At 41.5% G+C, this 20,454-nt stretch overlaps 1 protein-coding gene across 1 annotated transcript; it reads right to left on the bottom strand.

Annotated features, from left to right (window-relative positions):
- Positions 1–940: 940 nt before the first annotated feature.
- On the bottom strand, positions 941–20,098 carry ireb2 (iron-responsive element binding protein 2). Its single transcript, XM_061773412.1, has 21 exons — positions 19,961–20,098; positions 16,060–16,149; positions 15,781–15,946; positions 13,537–13,674; positions 13,173–13,400; positions 10,934–11,003; positions 10,675–10,858; positions 9,988–10,127; positions 9,724–9,895; positions 9,538–9,638; positions 8,952–9,068; positions 8,715–8,874; positions 8,502–8,637; positions 6,682–6,766; positions 6,315–6,596; positions 5,491–5,595; positions 5,269–5,411; positions 3,254–3,401; positions 2,467–2,589; positions 1,514–1,699; positions 941–1,437 (listed from the first exon to the last, which is right to left on the bottom strand). Exons 1-21 carry the CDS (start codon positions 19,983–19,985, stop codon positions 1,327–1,329), a joined length of 2,910 nt encoding a protein of 969 aa, XP_061629396.1. The 5' UTR covers positions 19,986–20,098; the 3' UTR covers positions 941–1,326.
- Between the last annotated feature and the right edge of the window lie 356 nt (positions 20,099–20,454).

Consider the following 20,454-nt stretch of genomic DNA (forward strand, 5'->3'; position numbering starts at 1 on the left):
GAATTTTAATGTGACTGAATTTTTTTTTACTTTTTTAAATTTAAAACCAAATCAATTTGAATGTTACAAGATACACTTTTGAAAATGTTTTTAAAATTATAAATTATAATTTTACAAACATGTTAGTGTTACATTTTTATTCAAAAGTTTGAGATTTTTTTTTTTCTGTAAAAAAAAAAATAAAATAGTGCATGAGTAATGTTTTGCTTTGTCTCAACAATAACGAAGCAAAAAATTTGAAATGTTTTTGTCTTTAAATATGTTGAACTACCACAGCATATTGAATTTGTTTTTGGCATGTTTCATTAAGGTTGGAGAGGCCCTCTCTTCCCTTCCATTTTTCTGTATGTGGAAAAGGTATGGGCATCCCTGGGTACAGTATGAGTAGATTAAATCAAGGATGATCTCGTCTTGATATGTAATTTAGTGTGAAATCTTTTTCTTGTATGAAGAACAATAGTTGGGAGACGGGCAGGTTAGTTAGGTCCATAAATATTTGGACAGACAAAATTAAATTTTTCAAGTGCTCATCCATTATTACTATGTCAGTACACAAGCACTCATCAGTTAATGTGATTACACAGGAGCTTGTCAATAACACAGGTACTCACCAGTCTTCCTGTTGTTATACAGCTGCTCATGTTATTACATAGGTGCTTAGCTGTCATGCAGTTCTATAGTTATCAGTTTTTACTGTGTTACTACACAAGTACTCATCTGTTATTACTATAATATACAGGTGTTGAATTACTGTTATCACACAGGTACTCATCTGTTATATTATACAGGTGTTGAGCTGTTATTACACAAATGTAATTATATTTAGTGAGTATGTTTAGCAGCTAAAAACGTGAGATAATTTAACAGGACAAAAACATTGAAGACATGACTCTTTTTCAATAAATCTACCAAAAAAAAAATCTCATTTAACAGGACAAGGTCACTGGAGACGAGACTTTATTTTTCAATCATTCCACAAAAAAAAATAATTTGCTGCATGTAAAAACAACACGAAAGCAGGGCGTTGAGGGAACACAACAGTCTGAGGGCGGAATAAGACTCATTTAGCATGAGACAGACACAAGTTGTGTTGAAGAAATAACTTTTAGTTGACAAACATGGACAAAACACAAACAAAAGGTGTATCCGTGACGGCATAGCTCAGCATTTTGTTGACTTTTACTGTCAAGAAAGTCCAGCCAACTTGAGTCCCCCCCCCCCACCCCCCAAAAAAAAGTGCCTTGTGAGGACAGTCAGGCTAATAATAAGCAAATAGCACTCTGGCGAAGACAAACGGAGCAACAAAAATAGTCCAGTGTTTGTATTTCAGAGCATCGTCTGTGCCACGTATCTCAGGAGGCCTCCCTGCTGGAGAAAGAGGACGTCCTGGTTGTTGTCCAACTGGGCTGTCACCACAAAACTTTTGCCGTTGCTTGTCTAAAACAAAACGACAACATGAGGAGGACAAGCGCTATACAAAATGTGTCGAAGTGCGGAAGAAGCGCTCCCTTGCCTTGACTGTGAGCTGCTGGTTGGGCGCGAGGCGTTGGGGCAGGCTGACGCTGAACCTCTCAGTGCCGCCGAGCTCCAGCGTGTCGGCGTTGTGCTCGGGCGCGAACTGCAGAGGCAGGATGCCCATGCCCACCAGCTGCTTCTTGTGCAGACGCTCGAAGCTCTCGGCGATGACGGCGCGGACGCCCTGGGGGAGGACACACAAGGGACCTGAATATCAACACGAGGGACATACCTGCTAATCAATGCAAATGTCAAATTATTCTAGAAGTTGGATGAGACCCATGCACCAGCCACAGTGATCCAGTACTTGTGTTGAAAAAAATAAAGTAAAATAAAAAGGTAACAATCAAAAGTTGTTTTCTATTCAGTGACAACATAGCTCCAAAATATTTTACTTAACAGGCTAATAATTGAACAGAATGTAAAGAATTAACAGTTTGTGTCATGATTTAATGTTGCTATTCAACTCATTCTGCTGCTTCTTCCGGTGTTCCCACCTTGGCCACCAGGGGGCCAAGACAAAAAACTATTATACTGATAATACAGTCATGCAGACAAAGAACAGTACTAACAAACTAACTACTACTACTGTGACTCAGTAAGATGCTGTAATATTAGTCATTTTTCTAAAAAGATAACATATGCCTGTGAGTATTATTGTCTGCCTTCATGTGTTGCTTCAATTTGTCTTCAAATATCGCTTGCTTAAAGGGTTCTAAAACCCAAACCTTTGATGCTAAACATTAGCATATCAATGGCATTTTCCATTATATGGTTACAATTACCCCTTTGTAAATGTTATAGTAATGAAAGTATTTCAATTACTTTCTCAAAGTAATATAAATATTTACATTGAATTCCATTTTAATTACTTTTCTTAATTTTGAATGAATGCATCAACAGGACCGTCTTTGTGGACCCACAGTAAAATGGTCCCCCCTGTATTCGTACCAGTAGGTAAGGTCCTTTGGCCACCCAATCCCGGGAGCTTCCCGAGCCGTAGTCCTTCCCGGCCAGGATGATGAGCGGAACTCCGTCCCTCTGATAGCGCTCTGCCGCCTCGAACACGTCCAGCTGGGCGGAGGGAGAGGCGGGAAGACATTAACAAAAATAACGAGTACAAAGCTCACGTCGGGAGCACAGCGGATAGGGACTGAGCCCTGCCGCAAATTGCAAACCTCGAGAGAGTAATTGACGTCACCCGGAAAAGGGATAGTTGCCTATAAACACCCCAAGGTGGTGAAGCACTTCTTTTAAATTCATGTTTGCGTGGCTCTCCTAACTTTACAATACCCTACGGGTCAAAATGTTGAAACAGCCTAATTTTTCCAGTTATTATTTCTTTTAATTAAAGTCAAGCTGTTCAAGCCCAGCGAATAGCTTGAAATGATACAAACTAATAACTGGTGACTTGCTAGAGGTAAAAAAAATTAAAATTAAAATACAGAAAAGGTTACCCAAAACTTAAAGATAAAGTCCTATCAAGATGGTTTGGAAAGTAAATTGACAGAAGAGTGAAAGCAAAGCAGCCTACAAGTGCCACTCATTTATGGGAACTTCTGCACCAGCGTTGGGAAGTAGTTACCAAAGGTTGCTACTTTAATAAGTCGAAAAGTTTATACACATTTTGTTTTATAGATTGATTCCAAATTTTGGCTCGCAACACAAAGCAAAAAAGTCGACCAAGCAACGGCTCGTGACTGGAAAAACCGGTAAAGTTGCTAAGTTGTGCACTCACCGTTTGTCCCGTAGGGACGTGGAGCGTCTTGGGCCCCGCTTTGCCCACCAGTCGGTTTTGGAGCTTGATGCTGGCGAACGTCCCTCTGGTCATCACGGCGTCATTGCCCCGCCGAGAGCCATAAGAGTTGAACTCTCGAGGAGTCAGCCTATGCCACAGTATGTATACAGTAATATAGTGTACAAATGATATGTAAGAAAAACAATGAAAATGATTTTGAATGTAAAAATTAGGTAGGAATTTGACCTTTTCCCAAGTGTTTACTGGATCTACAGTGGTTACGGGAAGTATTCAGACCCCCTTAAATTTTTCACTCTTTGTTATATTGCAGCCATTTGTTAAAATGTTTTTTTTTCCCCCCCTTATTAATGTACACACAGCAACCCATATATTGACAGAAAAAAAGTGAATTGTTGAAATTTTTGCAAATTTATTAAAAAAGAAAAACTGAAATATCACATATCCATTAGTATTCAGACCCTTTGCTCAGTAATTAGTAGAAGCACCCTTTTGAGCTAATACAGCCATGAGTCTTTCTGGGAATGATGCAACAAGTTTTTCACACCTGGATTTGGGGATCCTGTGCCATTCCTCCCTTGCAGATCCTCTCCAGTTCTGCCAGGTTGGATGGTGAACGTTGGTCGACAGTTATTTTCAGAGATGCTCAATTGGGTTTAAGTCAGGGCTCTGGCTGGGCCATTCAAGAACAGTCACGGAGTTGTTCTGAAGCCACTCCTTCGGTATTTTAGCTGTGTGCTTAGGGTCATTGTCTTGTTGGAAGGTGAACCTGCGGCCCAGTCTGAGGTTCTGAGCACTCTGGAGAAGGTTTTCGTCCAGGATATCCCCATACTTGGGCGCATTCATCTTTCCTTCGATTGCAACCAGTCGTCTTGTCCCTGCAGCTGAAAAACACCCCCACAGCATGATGCTGCCATGCTACACTGTTGGGACTGTATTGGACAGATGATGAACAGTGCCTGGTTTTCTCCACACATACCAGTTAGAATTAAGCCCAACAATTTCTATGTTGTTCTCATCAGACCAGATAATCTTATTTCTCACCATCTTGGAGTCCTTCGGGTGTTTTTTTTTTTTTAGCAAACTGCATGCGGGCTTTCTTGTGTCTTTGCACTGAGGAGAGGCTTCCATCGCGCCACTCTGCCATAAAGCCCCGACTGCTGTAGGACTGCAGTGATGGTTGACTTTCTCCCATCTCCCGAGTGCATCTCTGGAGCTCAGCCACAGTGATCTTTGGGTTCTTCTTTACCTCTCTCACCAAGGCTCTTCTCCCCCGATTGCTCAGTTTGGCCGGACGGCCAGCTCTAGGAAGGGTTCTGGTCGTCCCAAACGTCTTCCATTTCAGGATTATGGAGGCCACTGTGCTCTTAGGAACCTTAAGTGCCACAGAAATTTTTTAGTAACCTTGGCCAGATCTGTGCCTTGCCATAATTCTGTCTCTGAGCTCTTCAGGCAGTTCCTTTGACCTCATGATTCTCATTTGCTCTGACATGCACTGTGAGCTGTAAGGTCTTATATAAACAGGTGTGTGGCATTCCTACTCAAGTCTTATCAGTATAATCAAACACAGCTGGACTCCAATGAAGGTGTAGAACCATCTTAAGGATGATCAGAAGAAATGGACAGCACCCGAGTTAAATATGAGTGTCACAGCAAAGGGTCTGAATACTTATGACTGTGTGATATTTCAGTTTTTCTTTTTTAATAAATCTGCAAAAATTTCAACAATTGTTTTTTTCTGTCAACATGGGGTGGTGTGTGTACATTAATGAGGAAAAAAAATGACTTAAATGATTTTACCAAATGGCTGCAATATAACAGAGTGAAAAATTCAAGGGGGTCTGAATACTTTCCGTACCAACTGTATCTAATGTATGAGTACAGCGATAAATGAACTTTTCTTCCATATTGTAATTTATTATGATGTACCTGTATTATTACTACGATTGAATCAAATAGATTTTTTTGGTCTATTCCCATGGTGATCATCACCACACCTTTTACTGAGCAGATACTTGGCGGCGGCGCTGACCCGGGCGATGCTGCCCGCGGGTGAGATGTGGTCGGTGGTCACTTTGTCGCCGAGGAACAGTAAGGCGTGAGCGTTCTCTATCGACTGAGGGGGCGTCACTTCTTTACTCTTGAAACACGAGCAGAGGACGTGTCAAACCTTTTTAGTTTTTTTTTTTATGCGTGGATTTGGGAGGTTCCGCACTTACTAATTTGCTGAAGAACGACGGCGAGCGGATGTACGTGGACTTGGCATCCCAGGGAAAGACGACAGACTCAGGACACTCGATGTTGTTCCAGAAGGTGTTCCCTTTCTGGAAACGGGAAGGGTAGACACCGTTAGTTAACCCTTTAACCAACAATACAAAAAAAGCTACCTTTGCTGTGTGACAAGCTGAGCTAATCTTTGTCTTCAACTCAAAAGCTGTGCTGAGCTCAAATCCAAAGCGATACAACGCTGCCATCTACTGGTGTCTGCTTGTCATTACAGTTCCAACCTCCACCCGTTGAAAAACATACTTGATTAATATATTTGACTGTAGTAGTAAACGGTTGGATTCTAGTTGACAAATATAAACGTCCACAACAGTGAATGAGTTCAGGGTCGTATTTACATACGTTTTGTTAAAAGGGACATTTTTCCAAGAGGACGCAATTCTTTCTCTTATTATTTCAGTGGAACTCATTGTAAATTAATGCTGGGGGGAAAACCTTGCTGGGGAATTGTTTTTTAATCAAAGCTGTCTTGGTATCAGGACACCTACAGCAAAAAGAACATTTTTAAAATGATTTAACATTATCTTGTTAAGAAAAAAAAATGTTTCAAAGCTTTTTTGGGATATGGAGAAAAACTAAATCCCCGGTGGAAACCACCACCCCCCCAAAAAAAAAAATTAAATACATGTTTTGAATAAGTGAACAAGTTTTTTTGTCAAAAAGACTTTTTTAAGGTCGTATCGCACAGCCCTACTATTGAGCGATGTTCCTTTGTTCTTTAAAAGTCAGCAGGTGTGTGGTGCCCGTGCGCCCTCACCTCCATCCTTGCCTTGAGATCCTTAAAGACGGAAGATATGACGGCGTCCTCCTCCGTCTGTTGTACCTCCTCCCTAGACGGCCAGATGTCGCGAAGGTACAACTCCTTCCCGGCTGAAGTCACGCCCAAAGGCTCTTTGTCAAAGTCGATGCCCACGGTGCCCGCGATAGCGTACGCCACCACGAAGGGTGGCGAGGCCAGGTAGTTGGCTCGTATGCAGTCGCAGAGGCGGCCCTCGAAGTGCCTGTTGCCAGATAGGACCCCGCACGCCACCAAGTCGCCCTGGAATAGATGCCCACGGCGTCATGGCTTTTAAAAACGCAAGATTTATCTTCAATTTGATTAAAGAAGGAAAAAAAAAAGTCACCTGTTTGATTGCGTTCACAACACTTTCAGGCAAGGGCGCCGTGTTTCCCACACAGGTGGCGCAGCCATAGCCGATCACCTCAAAGCTGGAGTGCAAAATTAACATGAACACCAATGAACACCAAATTCACGTTACAGGGGATTGCCAGTTTACGACAGAGTTCTGTTCCTAAAGCGACGACGTAATGTGAAACTGTGCCGTGAAAGTCGGAGCGTGCCGCAGTCTATTACTAACCTACGCTAAAGCAGTAGTAAAAATATATATCTATATATTTTGCTGTTAGTGCAAAGTGAAAGTGATTGTGCTATTACGAAGCCCTGGAAAGTGTTGTGGTTCCAGCAGGCAACATCCTGTGAGCTTTTGCTGGCGGAGCTGCAAGCGTGCTGCCACGTTTTGTTTTTATTGAACGGTTTCTTCTGAAGACAAACAGTCAAACAAACCAATATAAAAAGAAAGATAAGATAATCCTCTAATGATCCCCAGAGGGTAAATTCAGTTCAAGTCAATTCAAAACACTCGAACATTGAGGAGACCAACTTGACTGACTCCAGACTCCTGAAGTCACTTACCAGAACACGCCACTTAAAGTTCTTTCTTATAGTTTTATTTTATATTTTTAGTTTGGCAACAACTTAACCTTAAGTCAGAATACTCAATTTAAGTGTGACCCTATTTACCAGTTTTTCGAGACGAGCCGCCACTCGGATGATTTTTTGTTTTGTTTTGTCTTGTTTTTTGTTTTGTCTTGTAACTGCAAGCAAAAATTGCAGTTACGAGCACGAGATGGTGCTTGTGAACTTCACAACAAGCAGCAGTTTGGCAGACAGTGAACAGTTCTTCGCATAAGAAGCAGTTTTTTTGTCAATCCCAGTTGTTTCCTGTAAAGCTCAACAAAAATAAGAGAATTACACGTTGTGTATTTAACCAAACTGCTAGCTTAATGCTAACGCACAATGCAAAACGCCATAGACGAGCTAATAAAAGGAGTATCAATGTCGCAGTAGTTTTAATAGATATTTTAACACTAACGGTGTAGCAACACGTAGACAGACAATATAATCAATATTCACAGGCATATATTCTTTATCTTCTGCGAAAAACAACTAATATTACTGCAGCATACTGACCTTAGAAGTTACCGACTACTTAGTATACGTATTAGGTTAGGTGAGTGTTTTACTGCCCTCCTGTGTGGTCAGGGCGTGCACACCAGAAGGGGCAGCACCATATCAATGGGCATTGAATCATGAAATCATGATGTACAACCTGTCTAATTCTTTACATCTTCTTTAATTATACTAGTAATGTATGTTTTCAGAGGGTACAACACTGAAGTTCGAGTTGTATGATTACAAAAGATGTTACAAAAAATGTTTTCTGTGTTTTTAGTGTGCTGGAACCGGTGAATGGCATTTCCATTCATTTCAATATGAAAAGATCATTTCAGATACAAGTGTTTTGCATTACGAGCGTGGTTAGGGAACAAATTAAACTTGTACAGTATGTCAAGGCACCACTGTATCAAACATCCATCCATCTGAGCCGCTTCTCCTCACTAGGGTCGCGGGCGTGCTGGAGCCTATCCCAGCTATCATCGGGCAGGAGGCGGGGTACACCCTGACCCGGTTGCCAGCCAATCGCAGGGCACATTCAAACAAACAACCATTCACACAAACAATTAAATGAAAATTAAAACGGTAAATACGGCAGTAACTGAGCGCTGCCACGCATTCTTACTCCGTTGTTCTTACGAGTTCATCGCACAAAGGACCTTCCGTACCACAACTTCCACACAATCAACATGTTTGAGCATTCCTTACCCCAGCTGGCTGAAGTAGGGAAGGACCCCGCTGGCGTTGAAGTAGTGCGTGACCATGCCGCTTCCCGGCGCCAGGCTGGTCCTGATGTAAGGCTTGACCGTGAGCCCCGCCTGCACGGCTTTCTTGGCCAGCAAGCCTGTCACACGCGTGGCAACATTAGGCTGTTGTGTTAAGTTTATGACGGTCTGTTGTAGTTGCTCCCTGGCCGCTTACCTGCCGTCAGCATGACGGAAGGGTTGCAGTTGTTGGTGCAGCTGATCACCGCGGCGATGACCACCGAGCCGTGGGCTAGTTGGTACTCCTCACCGGCGTGTAGGAAGGGAACCCGGACGTCCTGCTTGTCCTTCGAGATATTGAAGCCTCTGGGGCCCAACTGAAGGTCGAGCGGCAAGCAGGGAGATGTCAGACGAAATGGTATCGTTAGGGCGATGGTGGAGCGAGGGTTTTTACCTTCTCGTCGAGGCAACTCTGAAAGCCCTCTTTCATGCTGCAGACGGCCACGCGGTCCTGCGGCCTCTTGGGGCCGCTGACGTGTGGCACCATGGAGCTCAGGTTGATTTCGATAACCTGCGCACAAAAGTACAGTAGAAAATGTCAAGTGTGAGGGAATTTCGATAATATTTCAACACGAAGACTTTTCATTTCGTTTACGTCGGACAGTGATTATCAAAGTGTGGTACTCGGGCTGCCTCTAGTGGTACGTAAAAGAATCACTGAATTAAATGTTCAAATTATGTTACAGTGGCTAAAACCTTTTTTAATCCAGTACATTTGTTACATACAGTTCAGTTACATTTAACTTTGAAGTATAATACATTTGTATTTAATCTTTTAGGAACTGTATGTTTTCAAACCTTTATTTAGGTATTATTTTTATTTAACTTTTTTGTTCAAGAATGATGAAACCATTATTGCAGTACAGTTTTTTAATTCACCTATATTTAAGCACAGTGTTGATATTCAAACTGTTCATGTTACAGTTCAAATGATATCACATTTTTGGGAACACCTCAATTACATTCTTGTTTGTCGTTACCTCGGAATACTGGGGGTCTTCCGCAGGGTCCCCGTAGCTTCTAAAGAGCTTTACAGCCTTCAGATAAGACTCTAGTAACTTGAGCTTTTCCTGGGAAAAGTCTGGAGCCAAATGGATGATAAAGTGTCAATCCCGAGAAGTGATTGAGTATAAAGTAAATGGAAAAAAAGACGAATGAATACTCACGTGTCTTTTTAAAGTGCTTAATGGTGACCTGGTCGACGGGGAAGAAACTGACGGTGGCGTTGTACTCGGGGCACATGTTGGCAATAGTGGTCCGGTCGGGAGCAGAGAGATGCGACACGCCAGGTCCAAAAAACTCGACAAACCTTCCAGCGATGCCAGCTTGACGCAAGTGCTGCACAACAAACGCAGCACCGTGAGTGCATGTGGCGAGAGACGTGCGCGCACGTGTACAAAAATGAAAACCATGAGTGCACGGCAGCATACCTTAGTGATGCCAAGGACAACGTCGATGGAAGTGCTCAGAGGGTTGATGGAGCCCATCAGTTTGCAGCCCACGACCTGAGGAAGTGTCAGCGACACCGGCTGGCCCAACATCACAGCTTCCGACTCGATTCCACCAACACCTGACGAGCAGGAAAGGTAGCAAGATTTGAAAGGATGTTATGGTCTTTCGGATACAGTGGAGGGCTTTTCTCATGTATAGAAAAATGCAGACACTGCCATTTTTTTTGAAAAGCCCAATATCAATGTTGCTTCATTTCCTGTAATTGTTTTTCCTCATTTTGATTTAGTGTTCCCAATGCATTCAAATCAAAAATACAATAAAGATTTTGAGCTTTAATCAAATTTTTAAACACACTGCTAATATTTTAAACACAAATTTATATAGCAATTTTGAACCAAGTTTCAAGCTTAAGTCATTCACTGCCATTGACGGCTATATCAGTCAAATATCCATGATAACTAGGAGGGCTGGCAGTGAATGAGTAATCCAGTAGATGTAGTTTCCCAAAAAAAATACTAATATGCATAACTTTAAGAGTAGAACAAAAATATCATAGGAACCTAAGTAAATTTCAAATGTTAGAAATAGAGACTAATCTCGTGTCAATGAGCTCAAGCCACACCTCAGCTCCTTCAAAACCAAATGACAAGAAGAAGGTGTTTTACCCCAGCCAAGGATGCCCAGGCCGTTGATCATCGTGGTGTGCGAGTCGGTGCCCACCACACTGTCCGGATAGATCAACCCGTCGCGAACCTGGATCACTCGGGACAGATACTCCAGATTAACTTGGTGGACGGCACCGACATCCGGGGGAATGACGTTCACATTCTTGAAGGCTTTTGAGCACCACTGTGTAAAAAGACATGTGGATACTTGTTCAGTGCAATTTATTCTATTTCAGGACATTAGGACTTCAAGCTGTACCTTAAAGAACTGAAGTCTTTCTTTATTTCTGCTGAGCTCCATTTCCTGATTCTTCACTGATGTATCGGCTCTGCAAAAGAAGATACGTAAAATAAATTTTCCCATTTAGCTCCTTTTTATAGAACACCAAGTACTTCATAAAGTTATAAAGTAAGTTTACAGAAGGTCAAATTAGGGTCAGCTGTAAAGGTTATATCGCATTTTAAGTTCATCTTGAAATTTCACTCGAAAGCAGAATAACCCGAAAACTGTGGTACCTCGACTTACGAATGACACCGCTTACGAGTTTTTCGAGAAATGCGCTGTCGAGAGTTGCGAGTCAAAATTTGGGTTATGAGCACTAGATAGCGGCAGCAAACTTCACAACAAGCAGCAGCTTACCAGACAGTGAACAAGTCCTCAAATATAATAATAAAAGGCCAGGTGATTGCTTCAAGCAGTTTATTGCCACTCCCAGTTGGAGTCTAAAACATCGTTGGAGGAAAAAAAGAACCACACATTTTCAGTGGGAGACTGCAGGCAGGCCAGTCTAGTACCCCCACTCATTTACTACGAAGCCATGCTGTTGCAACACCTGCGGAATGTGGTTTGGCATTGTCTTGCTGAAATAAGCAGGGGCGTTCATGAAAAAGATGTTGCTTGGATGGCAGCATATTTTTCTCCAAAACCTGTATGTACCTTTCAACATTAATGGTGCCTTCACAGATGTGTAAGTTACCCATGCCATTGGCACTAACACAGCCCCATACCATCACAGATGCTGGCTTTTGAACTTTGCGTCCATAACAGTCCGGATGGTTCTTTTCCTCTTTGGCCCGGAGGACACGACGTCCACAATTTCAAAAAACAATTTGAAATGTGGACTCGCCGGACCACAGAACACTTCTCCACTTTGCATGAGGCCATCTTAGATGAGCTCGGGCCCAGAGAAGCCGGCGGCGTTTCTGGGTGTTGTTGATAAATGGCTTTTGCTTTGCATAGTAGAGTTTCAGGTTGCACTTACGGATGTAGCGCCGAACTGTATTTACTGAGATTGGTTTTCTGAAGTGTTCCTGAGCCCATGTGGTGATATCTTTTACACATTGATGTCGGTTTTTGATGCAGTGCCGCCTGAGGGATCGAAGGTCACGGGCATTCAATGTTGGTTTTCGGCCTTGCCGCTTAAATGCAGTGATTTCTCCAGATTCTCTGAACCTTTTTATGATATTATGGACCGTAGATGATGAAATCCCTAAATTCCTTGCAATTGTACGTTGAGGAACATTGTCTTTAAACTGTTTGACTATTTTCTCACGCACTTGTTCACAAAGAGGTGAACCTCGCCCCATCTTTGCTTGTGAATGACTGAGCAATTCAGGGAAGCTCCTTTTATACCCAATCATGGCACCCACCTGTTCCCAATTAGCCTGTTCACCTGTGGGATGTTCCAAACAGGTGTGTGATGAGCATTCCTCAACTTTCTTTCTTTTTTGCCACCTGTCCCAGCTTTTTTGTTGTAGCCATAAAATTCGAAGTTAATGATTATTTGCTAAAAACAATCAAGTTTATCAGTTTGAACATTAAATATCTTGTATTTGTAGTGTATTCAATTCAATATAGGTTGAACATGATTTGCAAATCATTGTATTCTGTTTTTATTTATGTTTAACACAACGTCCCAACTTCATTAGAATTTGGGTTGTAGCATCAATGTTGCTGTGCTATAATCCTTTAAGCAACAAATATTTGAACACAAACAGTGTAGCATCACATGCATACAGACAAAACAATAAGCACAGGCATATAGTCTTTATCCTCTGCGACAACTAATATTAGTGCAGTAAATAGGCTACAAATATAGGCTTATAATAGGCATGCATGTATTACAGGCTACTTCCCCCCTGGTGGCCAAGGTGCACACACCAGAAGGAGCTGCACAATGAATGCATGAAATAATGCGGCAAAAAGAGTTTACTTCTTCACATTCTATTTAATTATGTTATTGCTGTATGTTTTATTATGAAGTAGAAAACTGCAGAGTAATATTCTTATAAAATAAAAATATTGGGGTTTTATGAGGGGCTGGAACAGATTGATGGCATTTCCATTTATTTCAATGGGGAAAGACAATTTGAGATATGAATGTTTTGAATTACAAGCACGTCTACGAAGCGAATTGACTTTGTAAGTCAAGGCACCACTGTATATGTTTTTGTAGTATAGTAGAGTAGTGTATGACAAGGCACTAGGGCCCACTCACTCGGAAACCGGTTTGAGGTGGAAGGGGCAGAGGAGCGGTGTGTTCTCGATCTGCTGCACCGAGGCGTGAGGTCGACCCCCCGTTGACGAAGGCGTGTCGTTGCAGGCCGCTTTCCTGCAGGCGCCCCGCTGGCCTGCGCAGTGTGAGCCCCCTCGTGGAAGAGGCTTGGAGGGGCTCGGCCGGGAACCCCCGTCCCCTCCGCCGGGGTTTGGAGCGTTCTGTATGGCGCTGTCGGCCCAATGAAACATAAAAGAGAAGTGGAGACATGGACCATGTTAAGCTCCCGATACAAAACGTCGACAAATTCAGATATATATCCGTTGTACTATGGTAGAATAAGAGTGTAATGTGACTGCAAACCCACCATTTGCTGTAGTCAATTTGCAGACAGTGGTCTACAATGAGGTCCGTGGGGCATTTAGGGTTAACCAGGCCGGGGTCGACGCCATGTTTGACCACAGCATCCCTCATGGCTGCCAGGTCCACCATGGCAGGGATCCCACTAGTGGTGGAAAGAAAAAAAAGTCCTGGATCTGTTTGCATCATTTAATGGGGTCATATGATTTTTGAATTGCTTGCATACATATTGGGTCTCTGCAAGTGTGAAATTAAACAACCAAGTAAACCTTTACTTAACCGCCTACTTCTAAAAATGTGTTGTTCTGAACTTCCACCTAACTCTGACGTAACAGTGGGGCTAATTTACACAATAACTACCACACCAAGTTTCTCTCTCATCTGCTGTTCCTTATGTTTAGTATTTCTGATCACTCTTATGCTGTTTTGCTCTTTTACTGTTTTGAGATTCCTCCCATGACCCTTCACGGACCACGGACAAAAGGTACATGTTTCTGCATGGTGCCAGTGAACTCAACTCACTACACAACAAAGCAGCAGTTTGAACACAAAGTGAATAATTCTTCGAAAATGAGGCTTCAAGCTATTTAATGCCACTCCTAGTTCTTGAAGTTTGTCTTAACTAAACATAAAACAAAGAGCATTACACACTGTTTGTTTAAAATAACCACATAACTTCGCCTTGGGAAAGTCTGCTCAGCTTTATGGTAACAAACAACGCAAAACGGCGTAATGGTAACCATTGCTCAGACTCACACTGTAAATTCCGACTCGCTATTTGTATTGACACTGACAATAAAACTATGAAAGTTTGGTTTATTTGTCTTCCGGAAAACCCCTTTTGTGTAGTTTGGCTTTTCACTGTAAGATAGCAATGCTGATCTTCCAGTGGCTGGATCTATAAGGTAGCTGATTTGTTTCTGCGTGCATGTGTGTCTGCCACACTGCACGCGTATTTGCTTTTAAATTTTGCATGGCACAAAAACTAATATGTAACAGTTCAGTGAATAACTCGTTTTCAAATGAATGTTGTTGGTGCTGATGTGTGTGTCATGTTCTTTTCTGTAAAAGACTAACAGTACACTTACCAACATAAACATAGTGATCACACATTTTGCATATTGTTTTCAACTTGTAAATTTCGTCAGGTTCCCCTTTACGACGAAAACCTTAATCTTTCCATACATGGGAGGATGCTTTTCCTCAAAAATCCACGAACATTGTCTTTGAGGCAGAAGCAGACGTCATGCTAAACTACAAAACAGGCAGGACGGGTCGCTGCTACGAATGCTCAGAATATCAAACATCGTAGTATGGTTTGTATTTATTTTAATAAATGCGGCACGGCAACAGTTGTATCTCTTGTGAGAACAAAGTAAGTAATACGTTATTCTTTGATTTGTCGTGATTGAAATCTGAAAATTCTGATTCGGCACCTGTTTTTTTTGTTGTTGTTTTTTCAACGGACTCGAATGCCAATTCCAGTCACCGCCGATTTATGAAGAGCCCTAACGCTAACAAATAGCATCAGTGTCGCGGTGTTATAACTCTGTAAGCAACTGACATTTGAAAACAAACGGTAGAGTAACACGTGTAGACAGACAATATAACAATATTCACAGGCATATATTGTTTTTCTTCTGTGAAAAAACAACTGATATTACTGCAGCTTACTGAAGAGGTGTGACATCTCTTGTGACTCCATTTGTATTTTTCATTATTAATAATTTATTTATATTTTTTTAATGTACAATATTGTAAAGTGCTATTTTCCTTAAAACACATTACCAACATTTTTGTTGGGTTTTTATAAGAGGCTGGAACGGATTAATGGCATTTCCATTCATTTCACTGCAGAAAGATGATTTGCGATATGAGTTTTAAATTACAAGCGTGGTCATGGAACGACTGAAACTCATATCTTATGGCACCGCTGTACTGGTAAATCCAAAATCCATTTGGGAGACACGGGTCAAATTTCAACAGAACACCCTCAGTGTATACAAAAACTTTGTAGCACCTGTATAAAAGAAAGACATTTAAAAATATTTTCATTTGTGTATTTTATTTTTTTGGTAATTCATTAAAATTTAGGATGAAAGAATGACATTTAAGGGTATTTTTTTTTGCTATCAAATCTCCAAACCAGTCAGTCTTGACCCAAACTGTATGCAAGGGTTAAATTGTGAAGACAATTTATAATGTTTCCTTTAACATATTGAGGACTGCCATCATTCCAGCGTGAACTCACGTGAAGTCCTGCAGGAGGACCCGCGCTGGCGAGAACGGCACCTCGGCCGAAGCCTGCCGTTTCTTCCAATCCAAAATGTTCTGGACGTCTTCCTCTGTGACGTAAAAGCCATCACAGTTTCGGATCGCCGCCTCCAGCAACACGCGGATGGACAGAGGCAGCTTGGCTTGAGGGACCGAAGAAAGATACATTTAAAAAAATAATAATAATAAAAAAGGTTAAAGGGCACCATTTAAATCATCTGTTAAGGACTTTTTTTTTTTTTTTGTCCGGACTCACCATATCTTGGATCATTCAATTTGTGAGGGTTAAAGAACTTGAGGCTTCCGTCGTCTGATAGCTGGTCGATTAAATGGCAATACGGGTGTTCTGCAGTGAGAACAAAAATTGAGAGAGCTATAGAAAATAGATGGATACGATTATGAAAATGATGTGTACATTAACTGGCATTCCCCCTTGAAACACGCTTTGACCCCAAATAGGTGCCCGGTGCTCTCCGCAGTCGAGTCAATAAATGCCGCTCGACATTAAATGAACAAAAGTGTTGTATCTTGTGTGTTATTATTAAACAATTGACTTGCTCATTGCTTGTTCATTTCATTTTTCATGGGATGAACTTCCACCGCTGCCTAAAATGGAAGATGAGAAAGTCCTTTTTGGCAAGACTCACTGATGTCTCAGCAAGACATCACGCTGGTTAGTTTACAGAGAAACGTATACCGTATTGCTGCACTAGACTAACAGCCATATAAAAGGTATCATGTTGGGATGCTTTTGTTCAAAGGAAAAAATAAATAAAATTAAAAATCAAGACAATTTCCTGACTTAATGCATTGCTGAGGTATCGGATCAGGACTCTGTATTGGTAGATACTCAAAATCAAGTGACATATGTGCAAAAATAATAATAATTTGATCGGGACATCCCTACTGTACTTACAGGTGGAAATATCTCGAGTAAAACAGTGAAACATGTCCCTCATAAGCAAATGTGCGAGTACATACAATAAAACTAGTTGAGTGTGATTTGATAACAGAGTGATGCAAATGACGGGTTTTGCTTTTCATTTCCTACAAACCGGTTCAGTAGTCCACTCCAAACCAATGTTACCACTCAACATACCTTGAGACTCTAGTATGTAATATCATTACGAAACATTTACATAAAAAGCATCCCGGTGGAAGGCAATCATGGAGTCAATTGTGCTGAACATTATATATATATATATATATATATATATATATATATATATAATATATATATATACACACACACTCTACTGGCATGACCAATTGTCTAATGCAACTGTTACTAGCAGCATGACAAGAGATCTCCCCCCCCCCCCCCCAAAAAAAAAAAAGTCTGTCAAAATGGTTACACTGATTGTACTGGCCATTTCCACCTGAGTACAACGCACCAAGAATTTTGAAAACCGGATGACAGGGGCTTGAGAAATTGAGTTTGTGTGTCAGAAACAAATTGCCTTTTGGTGGAACATTTTGGTGTAATATCATCGATAGAAAATCTGGTCAAAAACACCTTCAAATTAGAGTAAACTGGTTCACTTCATTATTTCTCAACATATCTCCTTGATCCTTTGGTTTTTGTCTGCTACTCGGGGAACCCCTACTCCAATCGGCTGACAAGTTTCCGTAAAAAGTATTCACCAATAAGCTCGTAAGGGCCGGAATTCCGAGGGGTTCCGCAAGTCAACGCGTCAAAATTACTGTGATGTTTCAAATGGTGACGAAAATTCTACTTGAATAGCACACATAGAACATTATTTGAGAAAAGAACAGCATAGGCAATAGAATAGGTCATGTGCTTTAGTAATCAATTGTTTTTTTTGTCAATTTATTTGTAATGAATGATTTTAAAGGCACCGTATTTTCCGCACTATAAGGCGCACTTAAAAGCCTTTAATTTTCTCAAAAATCGACGGTGCGCCTTTTACCCCGGTGCGTCTTATGCGTGCACTGAGTTCCAAAATCTGTTGTGCGATTTTGGTAAGCGCTCCGCTTCATTGATTGTCAGACCATTTCCCGCCGACATAGGGACTTAATACGTACACTACGACGCTGGCAATTATAGAACATTATGTAAAGCTACGCACAGTACGTACGCTTACCTCCGGTAGATATTCTGTACTACCGATATGCTGCAAAATAACATTTGTTTGGCTAAGGACCCCCGAAAATGGCATCAGTGAAGAGACATTACGAGGCACAATTTAAACTACAGGGTATCAGTTACGCGGTTGTAAATGGGAATAGAGAAGCCGCGAGAGAATTCAAAATCAAGCACAAGAACAGCCAGGGGAAGCGTCTCTACAGTCACCATTCAACTGAAGGCAATAACGATAGCAACAAGACATAAAGATCGAACACTTTCAAGGTGGTCTGTCTTGGTGCTTTTGTTTTATGAAAAGGCACCATCTCGTCATCTGCGCAAGGACTACCGTGGCGCATCAACTGCCAGCGAACTCCAACCGCTGGACATTGGTGTAAATAGGGCGTTCAAAGTGAAGTTGCGAGCTTTCGCGAAAGCCGGCATCATTGCTGAACAGCCACCCGGCACCGAGACTGACTCAGACAATGACGAGAGGGAACCCGGCATGTTTGATGGCGAAATTGCCCAGCTGTTCAGATACAGAAGATGAGGACTTCGATGGATTTGTGACAAAAGATTGATCAAAAAATAATGTGAGTGTATTTTTAAATACGTAGTAGAATAAAGTTCAATCAAACTCACTGTTTTGCTTCCGTTACCTTGTTTTAGCACCCGCCGAATAATATATAATGTACCTTATGTATGGCTTAAGTACAGAAATAGACCCCGTAATTGAGACTGCGCTTTACAATCCGGTGCTCCTTATGGTGCGGAAAATACGGTATTTGAAAAGCTTATTTCTTTTTCTTTTTTTTAAGCATGAATCAACAAAGATGGCAGCCACTTTGCTACTGTTACACAAGTAGTGTCTTTGTTTACATTTTTGCATGTTTTAATTCATTGTACATATTTTATACTACTGTATTGTCACATGCAGACAATTAGTCAAGGAATATGAAGCAGTTCACTATCTGATAGAGTTGGGTTTAAATAGTTAACGGTTAACTTGAAATAACTTCTGTACACTACAAAATACTGTTTTTGCCCAAAGGGAAAAATTAAAGACAAAATTATGAGAGGAAAAAAGTTGTTCTATTCACGTATGGCAAATGTAGTGAAAAACTGAGGTACGGACCCTGCCGTGGGTCACCTGTACCGTTCCCCCTTCTACTTTGTGTACATTTTGAGAAACCACTTATATAGAGCATGGACAATTAATAAACAAAATAATAAAAATCATTGAATACTTTACAAACTTATGGACCAGCTGAGCCATGCAGATTCATAACTCATTTTATTGTTTTGAAGTTTAAATGTATAAACTTGGGTTTACATTTACATACGTGTTGACAAAAGGGGATTCACCCCCCCAAGAGGAAACAGTTAGTTCACATTAAAGGTATATCTAAATTTCAATTATATGTAAATTGATGAAAATTTATGCTGGTGGAAGGAAATTTCATGGGGGGGGGGGGGGGGGGGGTCATCTAGAAAGCTTGTTTGCTATTAGGAGAAACAAAGCAAATCCCAAGGGGAGGGGAGCAAAATTTGTTTTGCACCATGTGACTGGATTTTAATTTTTCAAAAAGAAAATTAAGAAAAAAAGGGTCATCGCGACTTACTAATTGCCGATGACATTATGAAACGACCCCCGGTTGACAACATTCACTATTGGCGGCGGCGAGTTAGCTTACTAGCCTTATCATGCAGCCCATTCGCTAAATACTTATCGCACAACTGCTTGAACGACTGGCGACCGAGATAAAACACTCCCTTAAAAAAAATGATTTTTTTTTTTAAAGCATACGACGCGTTAATTACGCGACACTATGCAGTTAACTAAGTTACAGAGATATTAAGTGTGGATAGCGGCACTAGCGAATTTCAACAATCGCTCGGTTGGACTATCACCAAGCTGCCTGCGGTGTTTCACACGTAAATAACATTAATTAGAGTCGTACTCTCGTTTTAAGCAAAATGTGAACTGGCACCGTGTCGTCGACAATGAAGGTGAGCGCAGGTCACGCCGAATAAGGGGGAGTACAAGAAGTAGAAGACGACTCTTCTTTACCTTCGGCAGCCGATGTGAGCGCCATGATGACTTATGAAATCATCACGACTCATCCTCGCGATCCTGGTGGCGACACCAAGCGGACCAATCAGAGGGCAGTTGAGTGGAGGCGGTCTCGCCCACCGGGCTGTCGCCTTCACAGTAAAAGCTAGATTGGAAATGACGCCCCGTCAAAATAAAAGCATTCCTCGCTTTCATTTCATGGTATTTACATCTACACGTGTTAAAACAACATAGGACAGATCACCTTTTGTTTGAAGCCACCCACTTTTTCAAGTGAGCAAAAGTGTTGCAACAGACATGATTAAAGTGAATTATATTTCATATTTGGTGGCATAACCCTTACTTGCAATAACTGCATCAAGCCTGCGACCCATTGACTTCACCAGACTGTTGCATTATTCGTTTGAAATGCTCTTCCAGGCCTTGACTGCAGCCTCTTTCAGTTCTTGTTTGTTTCAGGGGGTTTCTCCCTTCAGTCTCCTCTTCAGGAG

Source organism: Phyllopteryx taeniolatus, chromosome 5 (assembly GCF_024500385.1).
Source record: "Phyllopteryx taeniolatus isolate TA_2022b chromosome 5, UOR_Ptae_1.2, whole genome shotgun sequence".
In the NCBI taxonomy this organism is placed as follows: Eukaryota; Metazoa; Chordata; class Actinopteri; order Syngnathiformes; family Syngnathidae; genus Phyllopteryx; species Phyllopteryx taeniolatus.

What these genes read in the sequence shown, in the direction of transcription:
- ireb2 (XM_061773412.1), bottom strand. Translation starts at nt 19,985, where the DNA reads ATGGCGCTCACATCGGCTGCCGAAG. An exon ending in CAAATTGACTACAGCAAATG is followed by an intron (nt 13,401 to 13,536) that starts GTGGGTTTGCAG and finishes TTGGGCCGACAG; the next exon opens with CGCCATACAGAACGCTCCAA. An exon ending in CCCTACTTCAGCCAGCTGGG is followed by an intron (nt 6,767 to 8,501) that starts GTAAGGAATGCT and finishes TTTGCACTCCAG; the next exon opens with CTTTGAGGTGATCGGCTATG.